The 25441-nt window shown below is 40.4% G+C and overlaps 1 protein-coding gene across 1 annotated transcript; it reads right to left on the bottom strand.

The window, feature by feature from the left end:
• Window positions 1-901: 901 nt before the first annotated feature.
• Window positions 902-25190, bottom strand: LOC121604711 (general transcription factor 3C polypeptide 1). Its single transcript, XM_041934288.1, has 40 exons — window positions 24723-25190; window positions 23628-23837; window positions 23025-23201; window positions 22239-22382; window positions 21113-21209; window positions 20909-21032; window positions 20140-20319; window positions 19384-19499; window positions 18663-18715; window positions 18167-18558; window positions 17943-18008; window positions 16767-16903; window positions 16534-16658; window positions 16286-16439; window positions 15120-15223; window positions 14754-14893; window positions 14253-14627; window positions 13867-14012; window positions 13206-13303; window positions 13025-13121; window positions 12145-12328; window positions 11932-12028; window positions 11396-11528; window positions 11203-11290; window positions 10934-10995; window positions 9723-9831; window positions 9490-9632; window positions 8315-8457; window positions 8158-8242; window positions 7951-8063; window positions 7792-7851; window positions 7504-7597; window positions 7237-7409; window positions 5688-6275; window positions 4431-4570; window positions 3964-4068; window positions 3589-3878; window positions 1874-2388; window positions 1580-1766; window positions 902-1351 (listed from the first exon to the last, which is right to left on the bottom strand). Exons 1-40 carry the CDS (start codon window positions 24941-24943, stop codon window positions 1139-1141), a joined length of 6678 nt encoding a protein of 2225 aa, XP_041790222.1. The 5' UTR covers window positions 24944-25190; the 3' UTR covers window positions 902-1138.
• Between the last annotated feature and the right edge of the window lie 251 nt (window positions 25191-25441).

Here is a 25441-nt window from a genome sequence, read left to right as displayed (position 1 = left end):
GGTATGTCGGTGATTACAAAAGCACCTGAGCTGCTAAATCAGGCTGCCTGGCTACAAAAGCAAGCTCTGCAGACACCAGCAACCAAAACATCCTCAGCTGTCAATAGCGCGTTAGTATCCCCATTTATTTATTCATTAGTCATTTCACCTCATATTCTGGCACTTTGCAATGACAGATCAATCTTTTGCTCTTCAGATGTTTCTCTTGAGTCCATTCATAGACGGGTGATGAAAAAAAAGGAAAATCCCAAAGTCTGAAACCATATCCAGATCCCTGCCAACGCAGCACCAACCTGCTCATCAATCTCATCCTGCATCTTAAAGAAACCCTGTGGGGGTTTTCAGAACTAGTAGCACAATGCAGCAGTGTTTTGATAAGCGATATGAATCGCTGTTCCACTGATTGTTGATGGAACGCTGAGGAACAGTAACGTACCAGCAGAGGAACCCAAAAAAGAAGGCTGCCAGCTGGCAAACACAAATGTAAACACTGCAAATTTCAAAACCTGGAAAAACACTTTGCAAGTGTTTATGAGGTAAAGTCATGTCCTGAATGTGTTTTTTTACTGTAACCTATTTATTGTCATGTTCAGAACATGCTGTTCTATTGCATTTTGTGATTATTTTCTTTTAAATATCAAAGTTTACAAATAAGTTGCTGCATGATATAGATGGACACGCTTCATAGTCTTGCAAACTCTGCTGATATTTGCGATAAGCAGTGCTCGCTGAAGCAGGCCCCTGCTCTTCTGAATGTAAAGTTCAGCAATGGACGCCCTTCTATCACAACTTTTCTCAGGCAGACTGAGCAGTACGACACACTGATCAGTGGATCAATACCTTAAGGCTTCCTTTCACAAAATGTTACTAACAAAAAAAGCCACTCACCTGCAAGATAAAGGTAAGTCAAGCATGTAATGCATTTTTATTAATCATTTTAGGTTTATTAGCATACAAAAAGGAACACAAAACTTAATTTAATTTCGAGACAAAAACAAAGAAAAAACCCTCCACAAAGAAGAAATGTACATCCTGTTCTGTAAAACCAGAAGCGAACTTCACATGAAACTTTGTAAAATTATATTATTTAGGTTTTTCACAACAGCCAGGTAAGGCCATGTGTAATCCAGAACTACTTTCATGGTATGCAGTAGTTCCAGTGGCGCTCGTTGGGTAACACCTGACTGAGCCGCAGGCAGCAGCTGATGGTTGGCTCGTAGAACACCGTGTCCGGTTCCTCAATCGTCACGTTTGTCTCACTTCTCGTCTGCTGGCCGGAGCGGGCGAACAGCGACGGTTTAGGGGTTTTAACCAGCGTTTTCTTCGTCACACAGCCCATGTCTATGAGTGCCTGCGGAAAAGACAAGCAGGGAATACAAAGATGATGTTTTAAAAGCTTGGGTTTAGTGTTTTCCTTGTATTTATACTGTTAAAGAAATCATTTCAAGGGTAAATTTGATGTGAGAAGACCTAATGTGACAGCTTTTTCTGACAACGCTGCACACAGCCGTTCCTCCTTTTCTGAATCAGAATGAGAGTAAGCATGTGAGCTTATGCAGGTGAGAGTGTTTCCACTTACCTGCACCAAGTCCAGCACGGCCATTGGCTGCAACACGTCTTTGTAATGTTCCACCAGCGTCTGCTGCATGAGTCCGGGCCGGTACATGATGTGGTAAAGAACGGCCTCCAGCATGCCCTTACACACCTGCCGGTTCAGACCGCCGTCGACCATGCGCCACGGACGGCTGATGAAACTCAGGCTTTCACTGCGTGGATTAGAGGTTGGTGACGGAAACAGAAAAAATAAAGAGATGACACAGGAAAAGGAAAATGTAGCTAAGATAATAACCAGTCCCTTACACTGTGTACTTACTCATCATCACCTGCCTCTTCATCTCTTTCATCGGTTACGCTGTCCTCCTCCTTTTTTTCATGTCTTTCTTCAGTTTCCATCTTCTCTTGTCTTGCCTCCTCATGTCCTTTCTCCTCAGGCTGCACCTGCTGTCCTCCCTCCTCTTCCAAGCTTAACAATTTGTCTCCACTTGCCTCATCTGCCCTCTCTTTCTGCTTCTTCAGCTGTTCTTCCTCATTCAGTTTCTCTCCTGTTTTGTCACTCCATATCTCTGCGTCCTCTCTGTCTTTGTCCTCTTGTTTGTCTGCAGCTGATTTTTTTGCTGGCGGTTCCTCTGTCTCATGTGGGACTTCTTGCCTGCATCTCTTGCGGACGGAGGTGTTGTGCTGATTCTCCAAATCGGGGTCAGACGTGAAGCGTGCCTGGGACCATGGCTTGGACTTGATAGTCAGCAGCCAAGGTTCAGCGTGCCGCATGAGCACCCAACGGACGCCAAAACTCCCAACCTTCAACACCTGGCTTTCTTCTTGTAGCTCCTGGAGCAAAGACGGAGATCAGTTCAGGCAGAAACACAATGGACGAGGAAAGTGGGAAATTAAAGCTAAACCTAGATTAGTGATGACAGGGAAGGTTTTTTTTTCTGCACATGATGTGTAATCGGTTGCTTTAACAGTGACACTTTAAACAGTATGGAGAGTGGGGTCTTTGTCTTCAGTCTTTCCAAAGCCCCAAAATATGAGCTAACATGGAAAGAATTCATTGAATAGTGTGTGTTTATTTGATCTAACATAAGTTACAAACATGAGCATGTCCAGCTAACTACCTTAATATCTGGAGTAGCAAGCTAGTGCTACCTCCAAAGCCAAAGCCAGCTCCTTTAGGGTCAATAAAGGGTCGATTGATTTTTGTACCCCAACTGAACCACACCAAATCATATGCAAATTCCACTGGAGTCAAAAGTTAAGATGGCAGTTACTGCTACGTCGCTAGGCTAGCTCTTTTAGCCAAACTAGTTTAGCTAGTATGTTTTTTCATCATTACTCGATTCAGCTTCTTCCTCATGTTTGGGACAACAAACAGCATTGACAAGATGTTGGTTTATCAAATTTGAAATTTATTGATTAGAAAGGTAGCCTGGGAAAAAATCAGTTTAGCTTAATTTGATGCTAGTTGCAGCTAGCTTCCGCTTTATATAGTGTTAGCGCCCTTGTTTTAGCTGTCTGTCTGTCTGTTCCTGTGGAGGAGAGAGTGCAGTGACTGTGGTTTGGGTTTTAGCTTGATGTTCTAGTTCTTATAGTTAAATCATACACTTTGACTGCATAATAACGTTTTTATATCTTGTCAAAAAGTCACCTTCTGGTCTGCATCAGAAATATTAAGGACTGAGTAGGAGGCTTAATCCTGCTAGCCAAAATGGTTAAGCTGTTTTTTTCTTCATCATGACTTGATTTAGCTATTACCTAATTCGTGGGACAACACACTAAAATTACCAAGATATGTATTCATCAAATTTTATATTAATCAATTACACATTTTTAGCTAGCTGCTACTAGCTGCTAGTTTTCACTTGATATATAGCCCTCTTGTTCAGCTGTCTAGTTGGTAGAAAGTGCAGTAACTATGGTTTTGGTTTTTAGCTGTACTTAGTAGTTACTGTACATTTCACAAGTTGTTTATGTTGAAATTATATTGTTCCATTGCATACTAATATTATATAATATTGTAACACAATATACCTTCATATACTGCTGCAGGCTCCTGGTGCGTCCAGACTGTGGCTCCTGCAGGTGCACGTGAGCCTTGTAGAGGTCATGTATGTCCAAGCCATTCTCACCAAATGCATCTAAGCTCCTCCTGAGCTGAGCACACGCTTCTATGTCCTGAGGAGTGTATCCTCTCAGCTGCACCAAACGGCTGTCACACTCCTTCTCACTGGATGGCGAAGAGCAGGAGGAACGGGTGGAGTAGCCGAGGCTGGCGGGCAACAGGGATGGACCACATTTAGTCAAATCCAATGGTGGAGAGTCTAAAAACGAAGAAAAGGTGAATAAAAAATTATTTTTCACAGGTTAAGCTGTGTCTGTAAATGTCTTACATGCACTGATACTTACTCTGCATACTGAACAAGTGGTGAGCAGGTGTGTTGCGCAGTCGCAGCTTCATAATACAAGACTCCACCACGATGTTATCGCTGGTGTTCAGGTTGCGTATTTTGACTAGAAACAAAACAAAAACAATTTTATCAAATCTGAACTGCAGGGCTGCAGCTAACAATTATTTTCATTACAGAACTTTTAATTTTCTAAAATAATAAATTCATTGTCACGTTATTCATATTAATTCTCAGATTTCTGGAGCTAAAACCAGAGACTGTTTGCCATTTTTAGCTTGATAGATGACTTTAGAAAAGAGAATCATACTTTCTTCTCTTTCCCAGAATCACAATTTATTGATCATACTAATGTTTCGTTTTTTATTCTTTTTATTTTCCACTTTTTTTGCTCTCTCTTTTTGTATCCAAGCCAAACTGATCTGTTAACCTATTTAAAGTAAAAAAAAAACAAAAACCAAACACTACCTATGCCAGGAGAGCAGTATCCCCGCATAATCAGGTAGTTGGTGTGTGACGCCTGATGTGCCTTCACTTCCAGCCTTTTCCTGCCCTCATTCTCGTCCCCGTCATCGTCATCATCATCTTCTTCTTCCAGTGCCGCCATGCTGAAAGGTGACAGTTTAGCCAGGGAATCAATCACAGTGTGAATCAATCACAGTGTGAATCAATCACAGTGAATAATTGAGGAGCTATTCACTTTGTTAAATGTCAGACATGATTTCCTCTGCCACAGTGTTGAGTCAGCTTGTGCTAATATCCTGGTTATGAACGGGATCTCAGAGAATCCTGGTTATGTGTTGTATGTAAACATCTGGTTCCATTCGGCTGGTACTCCAATAGAAATCAGGATGCTGTTGCAGGTAAAGCTGTTATCCAGGTTTCTGAACATTCTTTGTTGGTACAGAACATCATGACTGAGATGGTGGAAATCAACTCAGACCTGCAGGCAGATGATCAGAAACCTGGATACTGTTATAATCATGTACACAGGGCTAAGGATTACCATGTTTTTCATGCTCCATGTAAATGTCATATCCCAAATATGATAAGACTCGAAACATGTCCACACACACGGTGGCAATTTGTAATATTGCACCTCTAAATATGAATGTACAGACCAGGCTTTTCTTCCATTTTACCTGTACAAAACCTCAGTGCAATTTGACTGTTTAGTGCCTAAAGACGAGCTGCTTTGTAAATATCTTCTTTAGTCTATTAAATCTATGCTTTACAGTTCCCTAATTTGGCTGTTAGGTGCACCACTGTTGTGCACTTAACTATAAATACCCTGACAGCCACAAACTGCCACTCAGTCAAAAACGATGTTGACTTAAAACCTGTTGAGTTACATGTGATTTTTTTTTTTTTTTACTGCAGAATGACTTTTTAAATGTAAACTAAATATAATGACAGCCATAAATGGACTATGAGTATACTTAAGTATACTATAAATCCTGTGTCAATAATGTTTTTTCAGTGTTTAGTTCCAGCTATGAGTGTGTTTCCTTGTAAGTGAATGAACGGGTCATGCAGGTATTTGCCCACGTTCTGAAACATCTCAGTTATACACACAGGTTAGAAATATTTTTTGCGCCTCCTCCCTATAATGCAGGAAAATGGAATTCCATTTCAACATCTCTTTAGTGTCCCCGTGAGTCTGGATAATCTCCTCTGAGCTTTACAACAACAAGCAGTGATGTTTGTACATGGATTATAACTCACCTCTTGACTACATCATTGTCCACCAGGTTGCTGTCCACCACCACGATCTGTTTGGGTATAGACAAGTGTACACTCAGCAGTCCCAGAGACATCAGGCTGAGAGCGATCACGCAGGCTCCACCTGGAGAGTCCAGAGAGAACTGCAGCATGTCCGACACATCAGGAGGCTCCTCTGAAGCTCGGGCTGCTGTGTTTGAGGTAGCAGCTTTGGGAAGACGATCGTCTGTCTGCTCTCTGCTGGACGGATCTTCACCCGAACCGGCTGTGATGCTTTTGTCTGCGTTTCTCTGTTCACCTTCCACCTTTCTTTGGTCGTTCTCGCCTTCCTTTGAGGATTCACTGTTCGCCTTCTCTGGTTGTGAGTCTGGTTCACTCACTGGTCTGCCATCTTCCTTCACTTCACTTAGTTTTTTTTTCCTTTGTGACCCCGTTCCTCTCTCCATCAGGTCCTCCCCGTTCTCTGACCTGACATCTGTTTCATGGTAGAACGTAGTGGCGGGTCTGTCTCCCATCCCGTTGTTAAGTAGACTCTTCAGGAAGCGGAAGGAATCACTGCACAGCGTGTGAGGAAAACGCCATGAAAAACACCTGTCAGGAAGGTGGAAGACAGAGAGTTGAGGTCAAAACGCGTGGTGAGGATTCAAATAATGTTACTGACAACTGAAGACAGCTTTTTGACCAAATATTCCCAGATCTCAGAAACGACTAAAACGTTCCTTTGGGGAATTCATGCTTGTGTTTCCATCACATTTAAAGAACACGATGTTGCCACAAGACAAAATATTATCATGATGCGGCCGTTTGCTTGAATCAATTCCTGGGTTCTTTAAAGAGCTCTCGCAGTCACTAAAGGCCCTAAACTGCTCTATTAAATCCTACTAATGGATCTCATTAAGTGTATTACAATAAGGTGGTTGTATGTATGTCATGTATGCGTGAAATAACCTCAGACAACCTCAAACAGGGCTGCATTGTTTTTAGTTCTTGTATGAGAGTGGACATGTCATCTCACATTAGGAGAAGTTAAAGCTCTTATTGTGACGAAACAACCAAACAGGAAGTACACAGAGCTTTTGTGAACATTGGTAGTTGCCTGTTAACTTTAAACAAAGTTCTTCTCTTGCTGAGAAACACTCCTTTATATGACATATTGTTTAAGAAAGCAAGGGACCTTTATAAGACAGTACAAATAGCTTATGCTTTAAAAATCAATTTATAAAGATGTGGGATGATGTAAGGATTGCAATTGTTGCACTCTACATGATGCTGAAATGAAAAGAAACAATGACTTTCTATAAGCAATAATTACTCAATAATTGACTGAATATGACCAATCCCTGGAAATGAAAAGAAGCTCTAATTTACAGTAACTGGCACAACACCATATGACCCCTTACATGTGTATCAATACAAATAAAAAAAAATAATAGTAAAGGAGTTTATTGGCCAGGTATCTTTTATAAAAGAAATAATGATGTCCTGGTTAAACAGAATACACTACATGCCAGTAATCTGAGTATTCACAGTATTCCCTGAGGTGGCTGTGTACCTGTAATAGGACTGGGACAGCTGGTAGGACATGGGCAGGATGGGCAGCGCTCTGTTCTTCTTTGGCCCAAACGGCTGATTGACACGACGGCGGTTGACCAGACCCCTTTTCCTGCATTGTATGAACACTTGGCACAGCAGCTCCTGGTTATACTTACTGTACAACTGGAAGGTCTAAGAGAATAAAGACGGATAATCAGAAGTTTTTTTCATTTCTTATTCCTTCAACGTACTTTCTGCTTCTGGTGAGATGTAAAGATGGCTGTACCTGAAAGGATCTGGAGGATTTCATCTGGCTGTTGGTCATGGCCAGAGTGCTCTGGATCAAGTTATGTAACACTATGGTATGAATATCATCTGTGCTGCAATGGACACACACAAACAAACAATTAACTGCTGCCAAAAAAACCCCACATTATACACACAGTGTGTAATTTCTGCTGCCGGGGTCTCAAAATAGTTCTGAAATAGTTGTTTTTAGACATTTTTATGCAAAAATTACAGATTGTGCATTTAATTAGTGGACAATTTTTTCAAAATCAAATTGAATCCTCACCAGTTGACGGTGTCTCTGCATGACATCTGCTTTCCGCTGTCTATTGCTGAAACTCTAAATCTGTAACACACACATATACAGCAATACATTAGAAACTACACAACCTTTTTGTCCAGGCCCTCACTGCTTGTCTTAATTCTGCGCACCAAACCTTCTTACCGTGAGAAGAGCTGATGTTTTGTGTCAGGCATGATGGTGTCACAAGGGCCCAGAGCAGAGGTGAACTTCTGCCTGAGCAGCCTGACGTACTCAGAAAACACTTTAGCACAATCCTGAAACAACACAGGCAGAAATGTTCAACTGTCAACTTGAAGATTTCAGAAACAAAAAAAGACCACAATCAAATCAATAAAATGAAAAACACACCTCTGGATTGTCTGGATCAGCAGGCTTCTTCTCCTCTAACAGTCTCATCAGAGGTTTGTCCTGGTACACCTCAGCCAGACAGATCCTGCACCACATAGCTGATGAAAAACTGCCGGATTGTGATTAAAAATGTGTGTGTGTCATTATGTGAACCTACCTGTAGTTCAGAAGTGTCTGAGGATTTTTGAGGATGTAGCGTGTGCGACGTCCCACAGCAACAGATGTTTTATCCATGGATATCTCGAACTCTGCGTGGAGCAGGTCTCTTACCACACAGTAAGGTATGAATGGCCTTTTTAACTGCAACACATGAACAATACGCACCATGTTATGATCCAAACAGATGCAAACATGTGTGAACATATTTGACTTAAAGAAAAAAGGCTGAAGACAGAAAGCTTCACTCATTATAAGACAAGGCCAGAGCCTTAAACCTCCTGACACCTCCTCACTGTGGTCACTCAAGCCAGCTAATGTAGCCCGCTATCGTCCATGTTACTTTTTAGAAAATTGTGATGACTTGATCTCCAACATGCAGTTTTTACATTGTACAAAAAAAATAAAATGAATAAAATAATTCCATTTACAGCAGAGCTCTAACAATATCTTATGTAAATTTGAACAAATATTAAGGTAGCGTACTTGCATATCATGGCTGTCCTATGATAATCTACTACTTCTACTTCTTAAACCTGCAATAAGTGATTTTTTTGGCCACTTTGGGGCAACAAAACAGGTTGGGAACACCACAGTTACACATTATCACCTGTTAAGTTCATATGGAGAACTTGTTAGCAAACACTTGCCTATTTAAACATCCAGGAGTTCTGTAGAATTAATCAGCATTCATGAGTCATGTTTGTGAGGCTTGTGACTCCTTAAAACAAATCAATGTCATCTACTAACCCCTATGTCTTAGTGTGGATCTGACTTTTGAGACTTTATTTGAAGATTTTTCAGAGGCCTGAAGAACTTTTTACTTTTTCCCCCCAAGGAATGTCTGTGTGTGTGTGTGTGTGTGCGCGCGCTCCTTGTGTGCAATAATAATGTGAAAACCAGTGGTGGACAATGAAGAGGAAGATCCTGGCATCTAGACACTTGGCATCAGCCTTAAAATATTGACAAAGTTTTGTTATTATCCACAATATTTGACAATGGACAACCAAAAAAGCAAGTAGAGAATAAATTACACAAAAACCCACTGATCTCACTTCCTGGGTTCTTCGAGTACAGATGAAAAAAACAATCTTAAAAATATTTCGAATACGTTCGAACACTCTGTGGAAACCTATCTTTTAAACAACAGTGCTTGGTGTATTTGTGTGCACATACCTTGCTGTTGAGCAGGTGCGAGGCCACGCTGCAGAGCATCATCAGTGAGTCCTCCTGTATAGACCAGGAGACTCTCTGTCTGGTCATCTTCTTCAGAGCTTGATGGTCAGCTGCATCATGGGCAGGGGTGCGTTTCTTGGGCTCTTTTAGGCAAATAACAAACACACAATCTGTCAGCTGTCCCGTCGTTAGTCCATCATTCACATCCCTGAGTTTTCATGTTCACACTGTACCTTTCTTCTTCTTGCGAGGGGCCCTGACAACTTCTTTTTTGCTTCTCTTCCTCTTCTGTCTCTTTCCTCCAACCACCTGCTGGTTTCTGGACGCAGGCTCTACATCCACCTGGTTACGAACACACAAGAACAGGAAACATTGCTTGCATCCTGTACGCAAAAGAAGACACAACACCACAAACACCTGATTGTGAACTAGATCTTAACGCATACTGTGCAGGTTTTTCCTAAAAACACAATGTATAAACTCATTTAAAAATAATCCCTCTCAATCATCACTTCTGTGGCACTAGAAGTGTGTGGTGGTGTAGTTATCTGCAGAGGCCCTGCGTCCTTCCTGCATTTTCTTATTTTGGGCAGTGTGTGTGCAGCACCCAGCCAATGCCAATGTGCAGGTGAGGTGGGGACTTCATAAAAAGGTAGCAGGTGCCAGGCCATTACCAGCACGCATCCAAGAGGAAGCTACAAAAACAGTGGACCACACACCGAAAAAATACAAATATAGCAAGGCGAAACACTGACACTATTTGGAGACTTGGCATTGAGGCCACTTCTTACAATACTGTGTAACACTGATCACAACATACTGTTGTGACGATGGACATCAACAAATGGAGACTAGAATTGAGCGGTAATTGTGACTGTGGTTTAATTGTGAAAGAAGCATTCTGAAAAAGATTTTCAGTTGAAAAAGCTCAGATAACATCGTCACTGTCATCTGTAATAGATTCATATCGGACTGTTAAACAAGGAGCCTACAGAGCATCATACAACTTGTTAATGACACTGTATGTTGTAAGCAGGTGTTGTGGGGTGTATTTTTTTTCAACAGTAAAACTGACACATAAAAGAAATGGATATGAAAAATCTAAAAATAAAATAAAGTTACTGGCAGTTTATTAGGTACACCTAGCTTTAAATCTAAGCTTAAAACAAACTTTGATCATTTGGTATTCTTTTATCTTTCATGTGTGTTTGAGTTATCTTTTATGTGCTCTTTGCTTGCCATGTGTAACTTTGTTTTGATAAGTGCTATGTCAATAAAGATGTCATTATATGCTCCAAAATCATCATTGTTGAACATTAAAACCTTCACAAAAGGAGGATTTATTGCAGGACTGTTTAAACTAACTTACCTTTAGCTAAGTGTACCTAATAAACTGGCAACTGAGTGCACGTAAAAATAATAATAAAACTGACAAAACTCATACCTCAACATTTTCTGCCATCAGTGGTCGCTTGGCAGTCACATAACGAGGTGTAGCAGTTCCTCCTGTAACAGACAGACGCATAAAAGTGTATTATTGATGAGCAGAAACATGGCAAAAATTAACACTGATGCCATGTAAACATTAAAATATCGTTGTTATTGCTGGATTAAGGAAAGAAGTCAACTTGTGCTACAAAAGCTAGCACATATGTGATTGGAGACAGAAAGTGTTAAGGAGAGAAAATCATTGTGTTCTAAGCAGCAACTCACCAGCTTTAAGTGCAATCCTGAGAGCATTTTTAGAAAGCAGGCTCTTCAGTCGGATTTTATTCTCCTTCGCCTCTAAACCACTTGGGGTCTAAAAAACAACGGCAGCACAAACATTAGACCACATTTAATACTGTGTATGCACTGAATGCATGCACATGTGCACTCATGTTCTGAGTGTGTTCTGGGTACATACCGTTTTGGAAGCGAGCAGGTGATTGGTCCACAACCAGTTGCGTTTAAGATGAGCAAAGAATTCAGAGTCAAGTCCTCCTGCTCCTTTACCGTCTCCTGGTATTGAGCCGTCGTCACACACCTGACGACTGCCCCTGGGTGAGTGTGCCGATACACATGTACGTCAGTGCCACTTTAACACACACAGGAGATGAACTGTAGTTGTCCTGCTCTAACGTGGTTAATCCAGGGTTTAAATATTTGTGTTTGCCACTGCCTTTATTTTACTTTGTCACAATTTATTCATATTATGCACTGCACTGCGCTGAAGCTGTGCTATAAATCTGATTCTTCTATTCATCTTACTCAATTTTAGCTTTTTTATCTTGGATTTTGTTTTGTTCTACTCGTTCTAAAACCACATTTATGTCTGTCTCTTTGTATTTATGTTTCCTCATGTTTCTTTAACATGCAGTATTTTCCTAATGCTTTTCTGCCTTATGTAAAGCTACACAGATAAACTTGCCCTGCCCTACAGAGACATCATACTCCACCTACTTTAGAAGGTAGGCCAATCCTGCGAACACGTTGCGTTCATGGACAAAGGAAGGGGCAGCGTCATCGTCTGTAACATTTCTCTTATTGCGGATCACACCTACAAAATGCAAACAAAGAGAAAAAATTGGAATTTCCCATGTGACTGCCAGTGCTATGACTAATTCTGCTTTTGTGTGTGTGTGTGTGTGTGTGTGTGTGTGTGTGCACATGTACCCAGTGGTGTATTGAGGCAGACACACATCAGGTCAAACCAGTAGTTTTCTACATCTTCAGCAGTGTTGAACGTGTACTGGCGCCTCTCAAACGGTTTGTCAGGTGACTCTGCGACCAGCCAGTAATGAGGCTCAGAGCTGGTGGTGTCCACAATGCTGGCATTGCGCTTCAGGTACACAAACACCTGGATCAGTGAAGATATGAAGAACAAATATGAGACATATGAAAAAAGAATTTATTTTACGTTGACTTCCTTTGAACAAGTAAAGAACCTCTATTTCTTGATGCGACATACACACATTTACAGATACTGATTTATTTTTGTTGTTGCTTTTTTTTTTGTGGAAAACTTTGGGAAGCACATGTTCATTTGTTTTTCTTTCCAAAGTCAACGCCTCTTATTCTTTTGGCCTCAGAGAAACCTTCTATAATTTTGACTTACATCAGTCACTTGGATTCATAGGTTGTTTTTTATTCTGAAAGGGAAGTTATTTTGACAAAGAATACTAAAAAATGTGCCAAGTATTCTTCATTTCTAAGCTGAAATAGATTCCTTACACAACACTGTAAAATCACTTGAATTAAAAAACAAACGTAGAGCATTTTTTATTGCGGTTTTACATGTTTGTTTTAATTTGAAACTTTAATCCTCCCTTCCTGAACTCCACTGTACAGTTTAAATGGCTGTTTCTATTTTAGAATAAAGGGGGGGGGGGCATATGCTGTAGGACAACATTCAATCTTCAGAGATGTTTGTCCCTCTTTCAAACATTATGATAATATTTGTGTATTTGAATGAAAATGAAATTCTGTGTTTTATGATGATGAAGATCTTTTCTTTCTGTGTGGTGAGACTCGGCTCGATGTGGTTACTGTGTACCTGATCTTTCTCCTTGAACTTCTCCACAGGACCAAACTGCAGCAGACCCATGTAGACCAGCTTCTGCAGGTTCTCGTGAAATGTGAAGATGTATTTCCTAATGTAAAAAAACCCATAAACCCTCAATTTAGAATTACAGCTATGATGAGTTCTGGAGAGAACAAGAGAGAGAGAAAGTCACCGTTTATAAAGCAGCTGTCTTTTCATTCTGGCAGGCAACGTTCTGACAAGATGGTGTTGCTTCACAGGGTCACTGACATATTCCTCCAGTCCATCCACCTGTGGACACAAGTCAACAAATGAGTTTTCATGTACTGCGGATGCTTTGGCTTTCCTCTTGTATTGCAAGTTGTGCTATAAGAAGTGGGCCATCAACAACATCTCTTAAATGTCCACATGTACAACCTCTCGACCTATGTATCTAACATGCTGTCCAGCCCGATTATATTGGTGAGGTAAACTAAATATTAAAATAAATTCTTAGGACAACTCAATACAGTTCAACAGCCCCATAAACTACATCCTCCAAAATTATCATACTTAATAATCATAATTTGATTGTGTTTTGTCTTTTTGCTTGTGTTTTCTTAAGTTGCAGACTGTTGAGCTCTCAGGGCTGCTGAAATCCTGCAAAAAAGTCAATTATTCTGAAGGTTGATTATAAGAAATTGATTGAAATTTTCAGCGATAAAAACTCTGACGACTGAACTCCATTTACACTGAATTTACTATACAGTGTAAGGACACAAGGAGTGTGTGTCATGTGTATCTGCTTCAATTTGAGGACATATGAGTATGTATAACCACTATAGCACTATCGATACAGACAAATGTGTGCTCACCTTATAATTGATCTGTATGACCTGTACGAAGACAGAGAGAGGCAGGCAGAGGAGCAGGTCACCAACCATCGCCCAGCCGCTGTCAAACTCCTTGTGTACACGCACAGGAGGCATGAATCTCTTCCATGACTCTTCATCGGCGTACACTATCAGAAATTATGACAGAAAAATCAAGGTGGTTAGTTGGGAAAAAACAGCTTGAAAGTCTCCTCTGTCCCAGTAATTAAAATAACTATAATATTAATACCCTAACTAATAAGTCCCAAAATGCAGCAATAAATTGTGGTGTGAAGAAATCATACACTGGTTCTGACAGAAACACGTCATTGAGAAACAAAAGGAAATGTTTCATTACAGCAGAGTTCCCACACATGATGCTGCCTCACCTTTCATGTCAGACTCAGAGAGACCAGGTGCTGGTTTATCCTTCAGCTCCTCCCCGTCATCACCGGATGATGTCACATGTGAGTTAGACAGCGTGGAATCTGCAGTTTGTGGGTCCACGGATCCGTCTGCTGCACTTTCACATGACTGTGTTTGTCCATCAGTGTTTGTGGAGTTTTGTGCATCTTCCAGATTCTGTTTTTCACGGTTTTCAGGGTCAGAACTATTTGGGTTTGCTGGTGTTTGACTGGTCGAATTGGAGTCATTGGAGTTGTGTTCGCACGGGTGCCCGTATATTAGGTACCAGAGGAAGCTGTGAATAGCACGCAGACGATGCATCTTAGGCTGGAAGCCTAAAGTCTTCCCCAGTCCCCGAACTATGAAAACAGAGAAAGAGAGAAGACACAGACTGAATATTGAGTATTCAGAAAGGTCTTCCAGACCCCATGCAGACCAAAATAACTCCATCCACTTTGCTTATCTAAAATGCAGTGGAACTAAACCTGGTGTGGGCTTGAACTGCTCATCGTTAATGCTTGGTCTCTTTTTGTCAGCCTTGTTCCTTTGGGTTCTAGAAGTTCTGGCGGTCATGTTTTCAGACCCTTTCTCTTGCTCTCTGTCTCTCTCTTCATCGTGCTGCAGACTGAGGGACAGAGGAGGAAGAAAAAGATATCTTGATCAAGACACGAGACGGAGATACTTCCTTGTTCCATTCTACAGTAGGTTCTGAGTCAGGATCGTGTAAACAGAACATTTACACTGAGAAAATAAAATAAAGTCGGGGGAGTCAGACAGCGTGAGAAAAGATAGTATCTGAGAACAATGTTGGGTTTACCACAAAACAATCTGTTTGACATGTTTGTGCTCACCGTACTGCTGAGTAAGAGCTGGAGATTTTGAAGCGAGCCTGTTCAATGACTCGGTTTACTATTTCATCTTTGGGCTGAATGGACGGATGAACGACCATCTCAATCTGAATGTAGGAGAACATCAGACACATAGATGGGTTTAGTGTTGGGGGGATATCAACAATTAACAAAAGGCATCTCTTTTCTTTTCGTCGTCTAAACCTGTGAAAGTTTTCTTACTGATCATGTTCCAAACATCACTGAATCATGATTAACTGTATTATGATATATTGTTTACGTCAATTACGTTATACATAATTAACACAGGAATCATTACTCATTATTTCTTCTAATGTTCTTCTTCATACAGTTGTTTTCCTGTTGTAATTTAAGACTATATGCTGTGATATTAAGCATAACTTTTACTCAACAGTAACATTCAAGTGGAAAATAAAAGATTTTTGCAATGATCCAACTTTACAAAAGAGAACGAACCTTGACCCTGATTTATTAATGGAAACTTACAGTGTAATCCTGCACTGAAATGTTCGTGATAGCTAGAAAGGAGATAGAGGTTTGAGAAAGTCTGTGATACAACCTGAATAAACAACCACTCTACAGGTTTAATCTAAAATGTACTCTTGTTCTTATGCATATTTTTTTCTTTTACTGGGGCTACAAATATACAGATGTTTAGCAAAATGAACATTTTCCTCTGCATCTGAGCCTCTCCTTTACACATAAATGGCACCTTTTAAAGCACCTTCTAAAGTGCAGATTTTTGTGTTCGGAGATATTTTGCAAAACGACGGTTGTGTGGAAAGATTTTTTTTAACATAGGTGGGAAATATCTGTTTTAAAAAAACAACCATATGCGTGCGGTCAACACCAATTCCACAGACACTGACCAGTCAAATTACAAAATATATGGGTCAGATATGAGTGCCACGCAACTCCTGTTTTATGCTGAACAGGCTTAAAGGAATAGTTCAACATTAATGCTGTGAATCAAAGCCATTGTTAATTGTTATTACATCGATTGGTCTGAACGGTTTTTAGTTACAGCACTTGCAAATCAAACTGACGGCTTAATAACTGTCATCTGATCAACAATCAATTAACCACAGGTTACATGCAGAGAGGTTTGGAAATATAACTCACCATCAAGGTGTGATGTGTGTATTTACCTTCTTAGTGATCCCATCCTGTACGACAGTGGTCTTGTAAATCTTCAGCAAGCCTTCTCTAGACAGACTGTGGACGAGACGTAAAATAGTCTTCTTGCAACACTTTGAGCTGAATCCATCCTGCTTCTCTTCGTCATTGATCATCTTCAGCAGCCTGGAGAAAGACGGCGTGTTGACATTTTTGCCTGCTCTCTTACTGTGTGATAAAATACTTTGAAATTAACTCATAACAATGGAGACAAACTGACGGGAAAAGACCGTCTATGATTTTGAATTTGCGGACTGCCTCAACGATCAGGTTCTTCCTTCTCAATAGGCGGTACGTCTCGTGAGACCTCTCCAAAGACTTTCCGGATTTTTTGCATGTGGAGGCCTAAAGGAGATGGAGTGAGCTGTTATTTTCAACACTCCTGAACTCATTTGAAACATCTGGAACAAAACAGTGAAGACAAAAACACTGAAACCACCTTATCAGACTGACCTGCAGCTGGGAAACATCTTTAACAACCACGATGTTGCTGTCTGCTGGGTTATCAGCTGCATTCAGCGCCTCACTCTGAGCCAAAAGGCTGGCAGGAGCTGAGGTGGATTCTTCCTCCTCCTCAACATGAGCTTGTTCTGATGGAATAGACAATCTGGATTAAATATGATTGAACAGAACAAAGGAAAACACAAATATGATATATATCCATCATGGAAAAAGAGTTAAAAGAAATCACAACACCAAAGATTGCAAAGATTTGTCATAACAGTGCCACTTAGCAAAAGCGTGCTTGGACTCTACCAACTATGTTTTCTATTGTTTTCTGTTGTGCTGACAATGTTTTCAGGACTGCTACCAACAGTCTGCATGAGTTCACAGAGGATGTGATGTCCCACTTCAGCTTCTGTTAGGAATGCTGGTTACCATTACGGTTGAACTCACAGTTAAGGTTACGAAAGGAAGAGGCATGACAACATGCAAGTTTAGCAAGGCAGTGATGGAAGCTAAACAGCTAAAAGCCGAGGACTGGCTCCGTCTCGAAGGGGCTTGAAAACTATCTACAGACCTAAAGATCTGCACTCCACTGACAACTTGCACCCAGCCAACAAGCTGAGGAGTTCTACTGTTATATACCATCCCCTGTGACTCCTTCAAACATTCTACCAATGTGATGACCCTCTCCATTCTAGAAAGGGACGTTAGCAGGCTTTTTAAGAGCTAAACCGCTGCATAGCTGCTGGGTCACACTCTGTCTCTTCATCCACCCTGAAGCACTGTGCTGGTCAGCTGTCTCAAGTGTTAACAGACATCCTTAATACCTCACTAAAGGCATGCTATGTGCCAGCCTACTTCAAAACTTCCACCATCATCCCCATGCCTAAAAACTGAGGACGAAATGATTACTGACCTGTCTTGCCGGTGGTCTAGTTAGTAACATTAGCTAGTTTTCTGTGCCTGGTGTTGCTGCACTTGCTTGATGTTTGGCTATTTTAGAAAGTCCAAGTCAGCTCACCAAATCCAAACCATTTAGCTTGCATAACTACAGCTGTCCTTGGGGGGGGCATAATGTTGCTTTAGGATTTGCTCATTTTCTACAGCACTGTCTGTGCTGTGGACGGCCAGATAGAAAACAAAAAGTTTGACGATTGCTGAAATGTAGTTGGAGCAAATTACCTGTACTGGGATTGGACACTGAGTCAGGTGTTGTGGTTGTGGATTTGCTGCAGGCTGCAGTTTCACCTGAGGGATGGCAGAAATTAGAGACATGGAACAACATAAAGATTTTTGAACCAATACTCCGATTATCACAGTCCACAGTTAGCATTTGAAAGTGGCTAAAATAGTCCTTTTTAAGCAGTATCTGTTGTGAAATGTGCAAAGGCTAAATGAGCACTCACATTGAGCTGGTGTGGATTGCGCGATGGGAATTTCAGGTTGTGTCTGTTTACTTCTCTCTCTGCCCTTCTTCCCTGCCTTGTTTCTTTTTGCTCCTGACTTTCCTCTTGCTTTACCTCCCTTTCCACCCAAGCCGTTATTTGCTGTATCCACTTCACCATCACCACACATCTGGCCAGCCTCCTCTGCATCTTTGTTTCCTCCCTCACTTGAATTTTGAATCTTCTTTGCGGCAGGAGTTTTGTTGTTTCCTTTTGGTGTCGACTTTGAGGTTGATGGTGTTTTTGTAGTGGCAGGTGCAGTACTAGACGCCTGCGGTGCAGAGGAGTACAGAAGCTTCTTCCGTTCCTGCTCTTTAGCAAACAGTTGGAGTTGATCGCTCACACCCACACACCTGTCAAGAGAAGTGAACAGAACAATATTTGGTGAAGTAGTATTTGATATGATGCAGTGTTAAAGGGAGAATTTAGAAGTTTACACCTCTTCACAGATACGCACCTATGGCTGATATATTTTGTAGTTCTCTGTCGACCTTCATCCTCCATGAACCCCTGCAGGGTGAGACATCACACACATAACATGAGTGACCAGAACCAGCTCACGTAGTAGCTGTGTAACACAAAATGTAATAAAATAATCCTAAATTGAATACTACGTTATTTAAAATGTGCGTCTTTTGTAGAAACCACTACTCTGGTTGTTGTGTTGACTGAGTCTAAGATTTGAGACTGCTCTGACGTTGTACTGGACCACATTATAAATCAAGGATGTTTGCTATATTTTGTTTGTTTTGCAAACCAACATCATATTTGAAACAAACAGATTAACAAGCCACCCCTCAAGTAATCTCATATTGGTATTATCAGATCTGGCGTCACAGCGTTTCAAAGAGGAAGGGTTTTCTTTGTGGTGGTTGACCTCTGGTGGAGGTCATGAGGGTGGGACGCCCCAACATATCTGACAATTGAGAGTGTGCTGCTTGATCGTATTTACATGCTAACATCCCATGATATAAGACATTTTTCCAGTCTCTCTAACTGCACATGAGCAATTCTGACAGACGTCACTGTTTTAGACTTGGTTGAATTTTCAAGCAATTTTTGAAAGGAAGAATTACCACATACAAAAAAAAGGATTGTTGGTGGAGAGCAAATTTATTTTGGTGGCAAAGAAAATTGGCTGTATAAGGCAAATGTTGTATTAACAGCCTGGATCTCACCTTAATTAGACCATCCCTTTCCAGCCTTCGGCAGAGCATACGTGATTCCAGTTTACCGACGTTCATGCTAAACCTGATATCTCTCTGAGGAATTCCCTTTGTACCACAGGATAGTACTGCAGTACGACAAAAAGACACAGGCACCATTTAATAATACAGTAATTTGGAGGAGAAAAATGTTATTTTCTTGAACATTGGATCTGAACTTGTGGCTATTTACATTTCAGACTGATACTGCTGGCTTCATCTATCTGTTAAAGTGGTGGCTTCTTGTCTTTCACACACTAGTTTCTTCAGACATGACAGGACAGTTATGGAAAAAGCTACAATGCTTGCACAACGTCTGGCATCTCAGAGAGAGCAGTATCGCAGCTGAAGAAAAGCAGTGAGTTGGAAAGTACTGATATTAAGAAAGAGGTGTTTGATCAGATGTCTCATAGGCTTCATTTAAAAAAAACATTTTGTCATTGTAGCTTTGATAAATGACCATCGTGAGGAACGCTGACCCCTCCTTTTCACTGGTGAATCCTGAAATTCGTTTTCTCATCAGTATCCTCGTTTATCAGAGAATTGTGCTACAAATTGTACACAACACACAATGTCCAATAGTGCATGTGCATACGATCAATTCAAGATGTGAGCATCCCAAAACATCCTTAAAGCTGAAAGTCAGGACATTTCCTTCAGTCAATATTTCTGAGCTTAAACAAAATAAAAATGTGTCCAAATACAAATGAGGAAAGTTATCAGACTTACTAATGTGATAGGCCTGCGACAGGACATCAGTCTCCATGATTCGCCCCTCTGAAGGGAGAGCTCTTCTTCTTACTACAGTGTCATCCTCTTCCTCCTCGTCATCATCATCGTCATCATCGGCGACCCCCTTCCCTGTATACGGCTTTATCAGTTTCAAACAGCGCACTTGCACTTTACCCCCTGGAAAGAAAGCGAAATGATGAAAGCGCGTGGCAAATACAAAGCTTAATATAATCACTACAAAGTTATAATATACGTCAGTTAAGTGTATTTTTGCAGTGATGTTGCATCATCAAAGTCATTTGCAGCATCGTTAGCAGCTTTTAAATTTGTCCAAAAAAAAAATAAAAAAAATCTTAACTCAAGGTCCACTTACTCGCTTTTTCAGTAGATGGTGAGATACATTTGAAAGGTGGAGAAAGCTAGTTAGTGGACTTTTGTTTTCATGTGTAAGAAAGAACTTCCTCATCTTTCAATTTATTTTATATATTTCATCATTACACTATTTTAAAATATTCTTATAGTAACTCATGACTTTATTAACTTTATGACTATATGAACTTTCTGTCTCATCATATCTCATATGACACATACTGCATGTAAGAAAATGCTTTTTATTGTACTACACAGTGTTTAATAAGTGGGAATGGCAGGTCAGTAATAATAATAATAATAATAATAATAATAAACTTTTTATATACAATTAATCAAGAAAATCAGTCAGAGAGATGTTGTGCCTAGATGTACTGGTGCTTCAGTGGCACATTACCTGATTTGTTGGTGCAGGGCCTGGCACTGGGATCTAATTCCTCTAGAGGGTACTGGCAAAACTCAACCAACTTAGCAGATCGCATGTATTGAAGAATACGCTTAAAAGTACTGTCTTTCACACTCTGCAAGAAAACACAGTTATTACTACAAACAGAAAGACAAACACACACAGACAAACAGAAACTCAAGGAGAGATACTCACAACCAGTTTTTTGAGTGTGGCCAAAGTGGCAAACTGACCAGGTGACTGCTGGAGAAAGTTGGACACGTACTCCATCAGTATGTCATACTTACTCCTCCTGAAAGAGCAGAAGAGGTCAAGAGGAATTTCTTCATGAGCGACACAGAGATAGAGGGTGGGAGCAACAGAGACAACAGACTAAAGCTTTGTTTTACACAGTAGTGAGCTACGAGCTACGAGTGTGCACAGTGGCGTGTGAGGCCAAAGTCGCAGAGAAATTGTCCGAGACGCCCATGGACAAACACTGTAAATACAAAAAGTTCAAGTACCTGTCGCATTGGAGACACTGTGTTGAGCATAAACTTAGTTTAAGGATACAACTTAATGTGAGTATTACATTTAGAAATGCACAAACTTTTACTTTGTTCCTTCTAACTGGGGTTTCATGCTTATGGGTGAGAAGAGATGCACTTAACTGATAACAAGTTGACTGTTTTTTTTACAACTGAACTCAAAGTGGACATGATTTCAGTATGCTTCAGTACGCTTATGCTCCACTAAAAAAGCTTCCTGTTTTCACAAATATTTTTATCGAAAATATTAAAAAAAAAACATTGATGAGACAAGTGAGACTACTTTATCCAAGATTAGGCCTTTGGTCATAAGTACCAAAGTATTGAACAAATCAAAATTTTGACCAGATGGTGGCATTAAAAGAAAAGTTAAAGGATCACCAAAGTTATAACATTCACCTAGGGGGACATTATGTTTGAACCATCCATCAGTTGTCGAGATATTTCACTCAAAACCACAAATGTCAACCTCGTGGAGAAGCAACAGGGAAATTCAAGGAATCATCATTAGGCTTCATCCTCTGGCAACCATGAATGTACGAAATTTTTTGAAATGCTTCAAATAACTGTTGAGATATTAAATCAAGATCAAAGTGGTGGACTGACAGACCATCACACTGACATATCTACAGCTACACTGCTAAAGTAATGAGGGCCTAGACTTAACTTAACACAGAGATTGCAAAAGGAGCATAGTAGGCTGTTTCCCACACCCTTCTCTATATGTGCACAGCAGCAGGACAGTGTTGAGAATTAGAAAACAAAAATAAAGAGTACACAGACCATAAACAGACCTGTTCACATGGAAGCGTTTGAGCAGCAGAAGAATGGAGTGTTGCTGTTGTCCTGACTTCAGTCGTGTGCAGTGAGACTGCATGCTGACGAGTCCATGTTTGACAAGAGCCTTCCTCATGTAGTGCAACTTTCGAGCATCGATCCTGTTGAAACACAACACGGCTGTTAGATAGACAGATAGATACTTTATTCATCTCCAAAGAGAAATTGGCAGTTCCAGCAGCTCAAAAGGTGGACACACAAAATATGAACAAGAACCACTTTTAAGTAATGGCAATAACAACTTTCAAGTAATGACAAGAACTACTTTTCAAGTAAGGACAAGAACTACTTTTCAAGTAATGACCATAACTACTTTAAAGTAATGAAAGAACAACTTTCAAGTAAGTGGCAAAAATAGAATACAAAATACAAAATAATAATATAAGAAAAAATAGTGAAATAAAAATAAAGAACTAAGCTGTCCAGTATAAACATCTTAACATTTTGCTATACAGGATAAACATCTGAACGTCTGGCTATTCAGGATAAATATCTGTCGTACAAGATAAACATTCAAGCAGTTAAATATGTATACAGTAGTGTTATACAGTGAACATTTAAACCACAGCTTGTAACACACATTTACATGCACACTAATAATCCATATATATTGACCTATGATCCATATCGAATTTTTCATGAAAGACTTGGATATCAACAGTTTTTTGGATATGCTCAAATACTGTAACAATGACCTTTTCACAAAAGTGTCTAAATAAATGAAGTGTGTACATGTCTCCTACTTGAAAGAGCAGCCATGCAGATCTTTTTGTAGCTCTCCTTGCCATCGAGCTCGGCCCACTCGTTCCAACACACAGTAAGAGTCGTCATTGAGTTTTAAATCAGGGTCGCTCTCATTACCAATCAAGGTCCTGAATCGCAGCACCTGGGACGCCACGACAACAAGCTTTCGGCCATATCTGAGGAGGAACAGGGTAGAAAGAAGGTGGAAAATATGAAATATAACAGAAATGAACAGTTGTACTAAAACTTACATTTCTCACCCAAAACATTTCAGAGCTCTTTTTGCTTCTGCTGAAATGTATTTAACTGAACAACATTTGTGGTCTTAGAAGTTTTTCCTCACTGTTGTCACCAAGTGCTTGCTCATGGGCGAATATTTGGGTCTCTGTACAAGAGTTTAGACCTGCTCTATATGGAGCGTGTCGTGAGTGAACTTTTGTTGTGATTTGGTGCTATATACATAAAGCTGCATTTTAAATCATAAAATTGTAAAATACGCAGTGCATTTGTGACATTTCAGGAACAGAAATGACTGTCCATGTAGGCAGTGTGTGGTTTAATAAACAGTCACTCTTACATACTATCAAACTATCTCTACGAACCTTTCCAAAGCCTCCTCCAAGCTGAGCAATGGGGTGAGGGACATGGAGCGAACATGCTTAGTGATGTCAGTCCTCTGGTTGAAGAATGCACAAGAGCCCTGTATCCCATCCTTGTTTTCTAGAACCATATGGACCGGGTAGATGTCTTTCTGCGTGTCCGAAAACCTCTGTGTGGTTTCAGTGCCTGTGTCTGGGTCGACGTCTTTAAACCTGAAAACACAAACATGCATGCAAACACAAAACCTAAGTCAGGGCATCCAAACTCCAATACAAAGAAGCATGTGAAACATATATACTTACACACACACACACACACATATACAATATATAATGTTTAGCCACAAGAGCATTAGTGAGGTTGACCTCTGATGCTGAGAAACAAAACCTGGCTCATGAACTGAATCAACCAAGAGTTCTTCATTTTTCTTTATCTGTTTCTTCTACCCCACAATCTCGCAAGAATAAGTGGGTATAGCTAATAGCAGGATGAATGGATGGATGGGTCATGGATCATCACTGATGCATTCATGTTTAAGCAGCATTTCCTCTCTCTCTCTGCTGCTCTTGCAGCTGGTTGAGCTGAACCTTTAAGAAGTCTGAAGTTTCAGATTTTTTATACTAGAGTACAACTGCAAGGCTACATCACAGACACAATTAAAGAGAGTCTTGCCTTGTTCGACAACAACTGATTAATCAGTTATCAAATCAGTCGCTCATTACTAATGATCAATAAGATGAACTGACAAATAGTTTTATACTCAAATTGTAGATACTATTGGGTTTTATTTTTTTTACAATACATCATGATTTAAAGGTTGTTCGTGTGTTTTGTATGTCAAATCTTGAGTAGAAGTGTCATGAAGTGGAAATACTCAAGTAAAGAACTTTATACTTAAGTACAATATTTGAGTTAATGTACTTAGTTACATTCAATCGCTGAACTGCAGCCTCCAAAACTGCCATTAAGTTGAATCAGCATATCTCTGAAACAGACTTAACAATAGAAGCATTGTCATCTTCATCACGGTCTGATTTGTTGTAATTATCTTATTGAAAAATGAGTTGAACTAAGAATTAAATGATGGCTAAACCCACCTGTCATACAGCACAACATCCTCTCTCTCCTGCGGGAGCTGATAGAATTTCAGGTCGGTGTTGCTGATGAGTGACTTCCAGATGAGCTCCTTGGTGCAGTCGTCGAGCTTCAGGGAAAACTTGGGCTGTCGATCTTCTAGTCGTATCCACAGACTGGGAAGAGTTATTCCGTCCAGCCCCTCCAAAGCCACTTCATCCTCAACGATGCTTAACGGATCCATAGCATGACAGCGACCGTGCTAACGCTGGCGTTAGCCTGCTAACGTGCTAGCTTAACAACAGCTAAGTATAGCTAGCTAGTTGTTCCGCGCAAATAAATTTAAGGGGTATTACAGACAATTTACTCTCACGTTCTTTCCGGTCTAATAACTATTAAAAAATAACTAATACATTAGGAACTAAAGAAAAACGCGTTTACAAAATGCTTCCTCTAACTACGTTCTCCAACTGGTGTGTTTACGTGCTCGCGTCAAATTTCAACTTTGACCGCAAGTTGTCTTCTTCGCTTTCTTCTTCGACGTTTAACGGCAGCTTGCAGCCTTGTTGTTGCAATACCGCCACCTTCTGTTAACTCCAACAGCTGTCAAACTTTCAAGAAGCTGATCGAACATCCTCTGCATTGTCCAGCCAGTGTCTGCCTTATATCTTGTACACAGTAAATGGTTTATATAAGGTCACTGCTGCATTACTTATTCATACATTTGCTAATATCCATTACA

This window comes from Chelmon rostratus, chromosome 3, assembly GCF_017976325.1.
Source record: "Chelmon rostratus isolate fCheRos1 chromosome 3, fCheRos1.pri, whole genome shotgun sequence".
In the NCBI taxonomy this organism is placed as follows: domain Eukaryota; kingdom Metazoa; phylum Chordata; class Actinopteri; order Chaetodontiformes; family Chaetodontidae; genus Chelmon; species Chelmon rostratus.
This window is presented reverse-complemented; position numbering and strand designations above follow the sequence as displayed.

What these genes read in the sequence shown, in the direction of transcription:
- LOC121604711 (XM_041934288.1), bottom strand. Translation starts at nt 24,943, where the DNA reads ATGGATCCGTTAAGCATCGTTGAGGATGAAGTGGCTTTGGAGGGGCTG. An exon ending in AAAGGGATGGTCTAATTAAG is followed by an intron (nt 18,716 to 19,383) that starts GTGAGATCCAGG and finishes CTCACCCTGCAG; the next exon opens with GGGTTCATGGAGGATGAAGG. An exon ending in AATCCTCCAGATCCTTTCAG is followed by an intron (nt 7,410 to 7,503) that starts GTACAGCCATCT and finishes TTATTCTCTTAG; the next exon opens with ACCTTCCAGTTGTACAGTAA.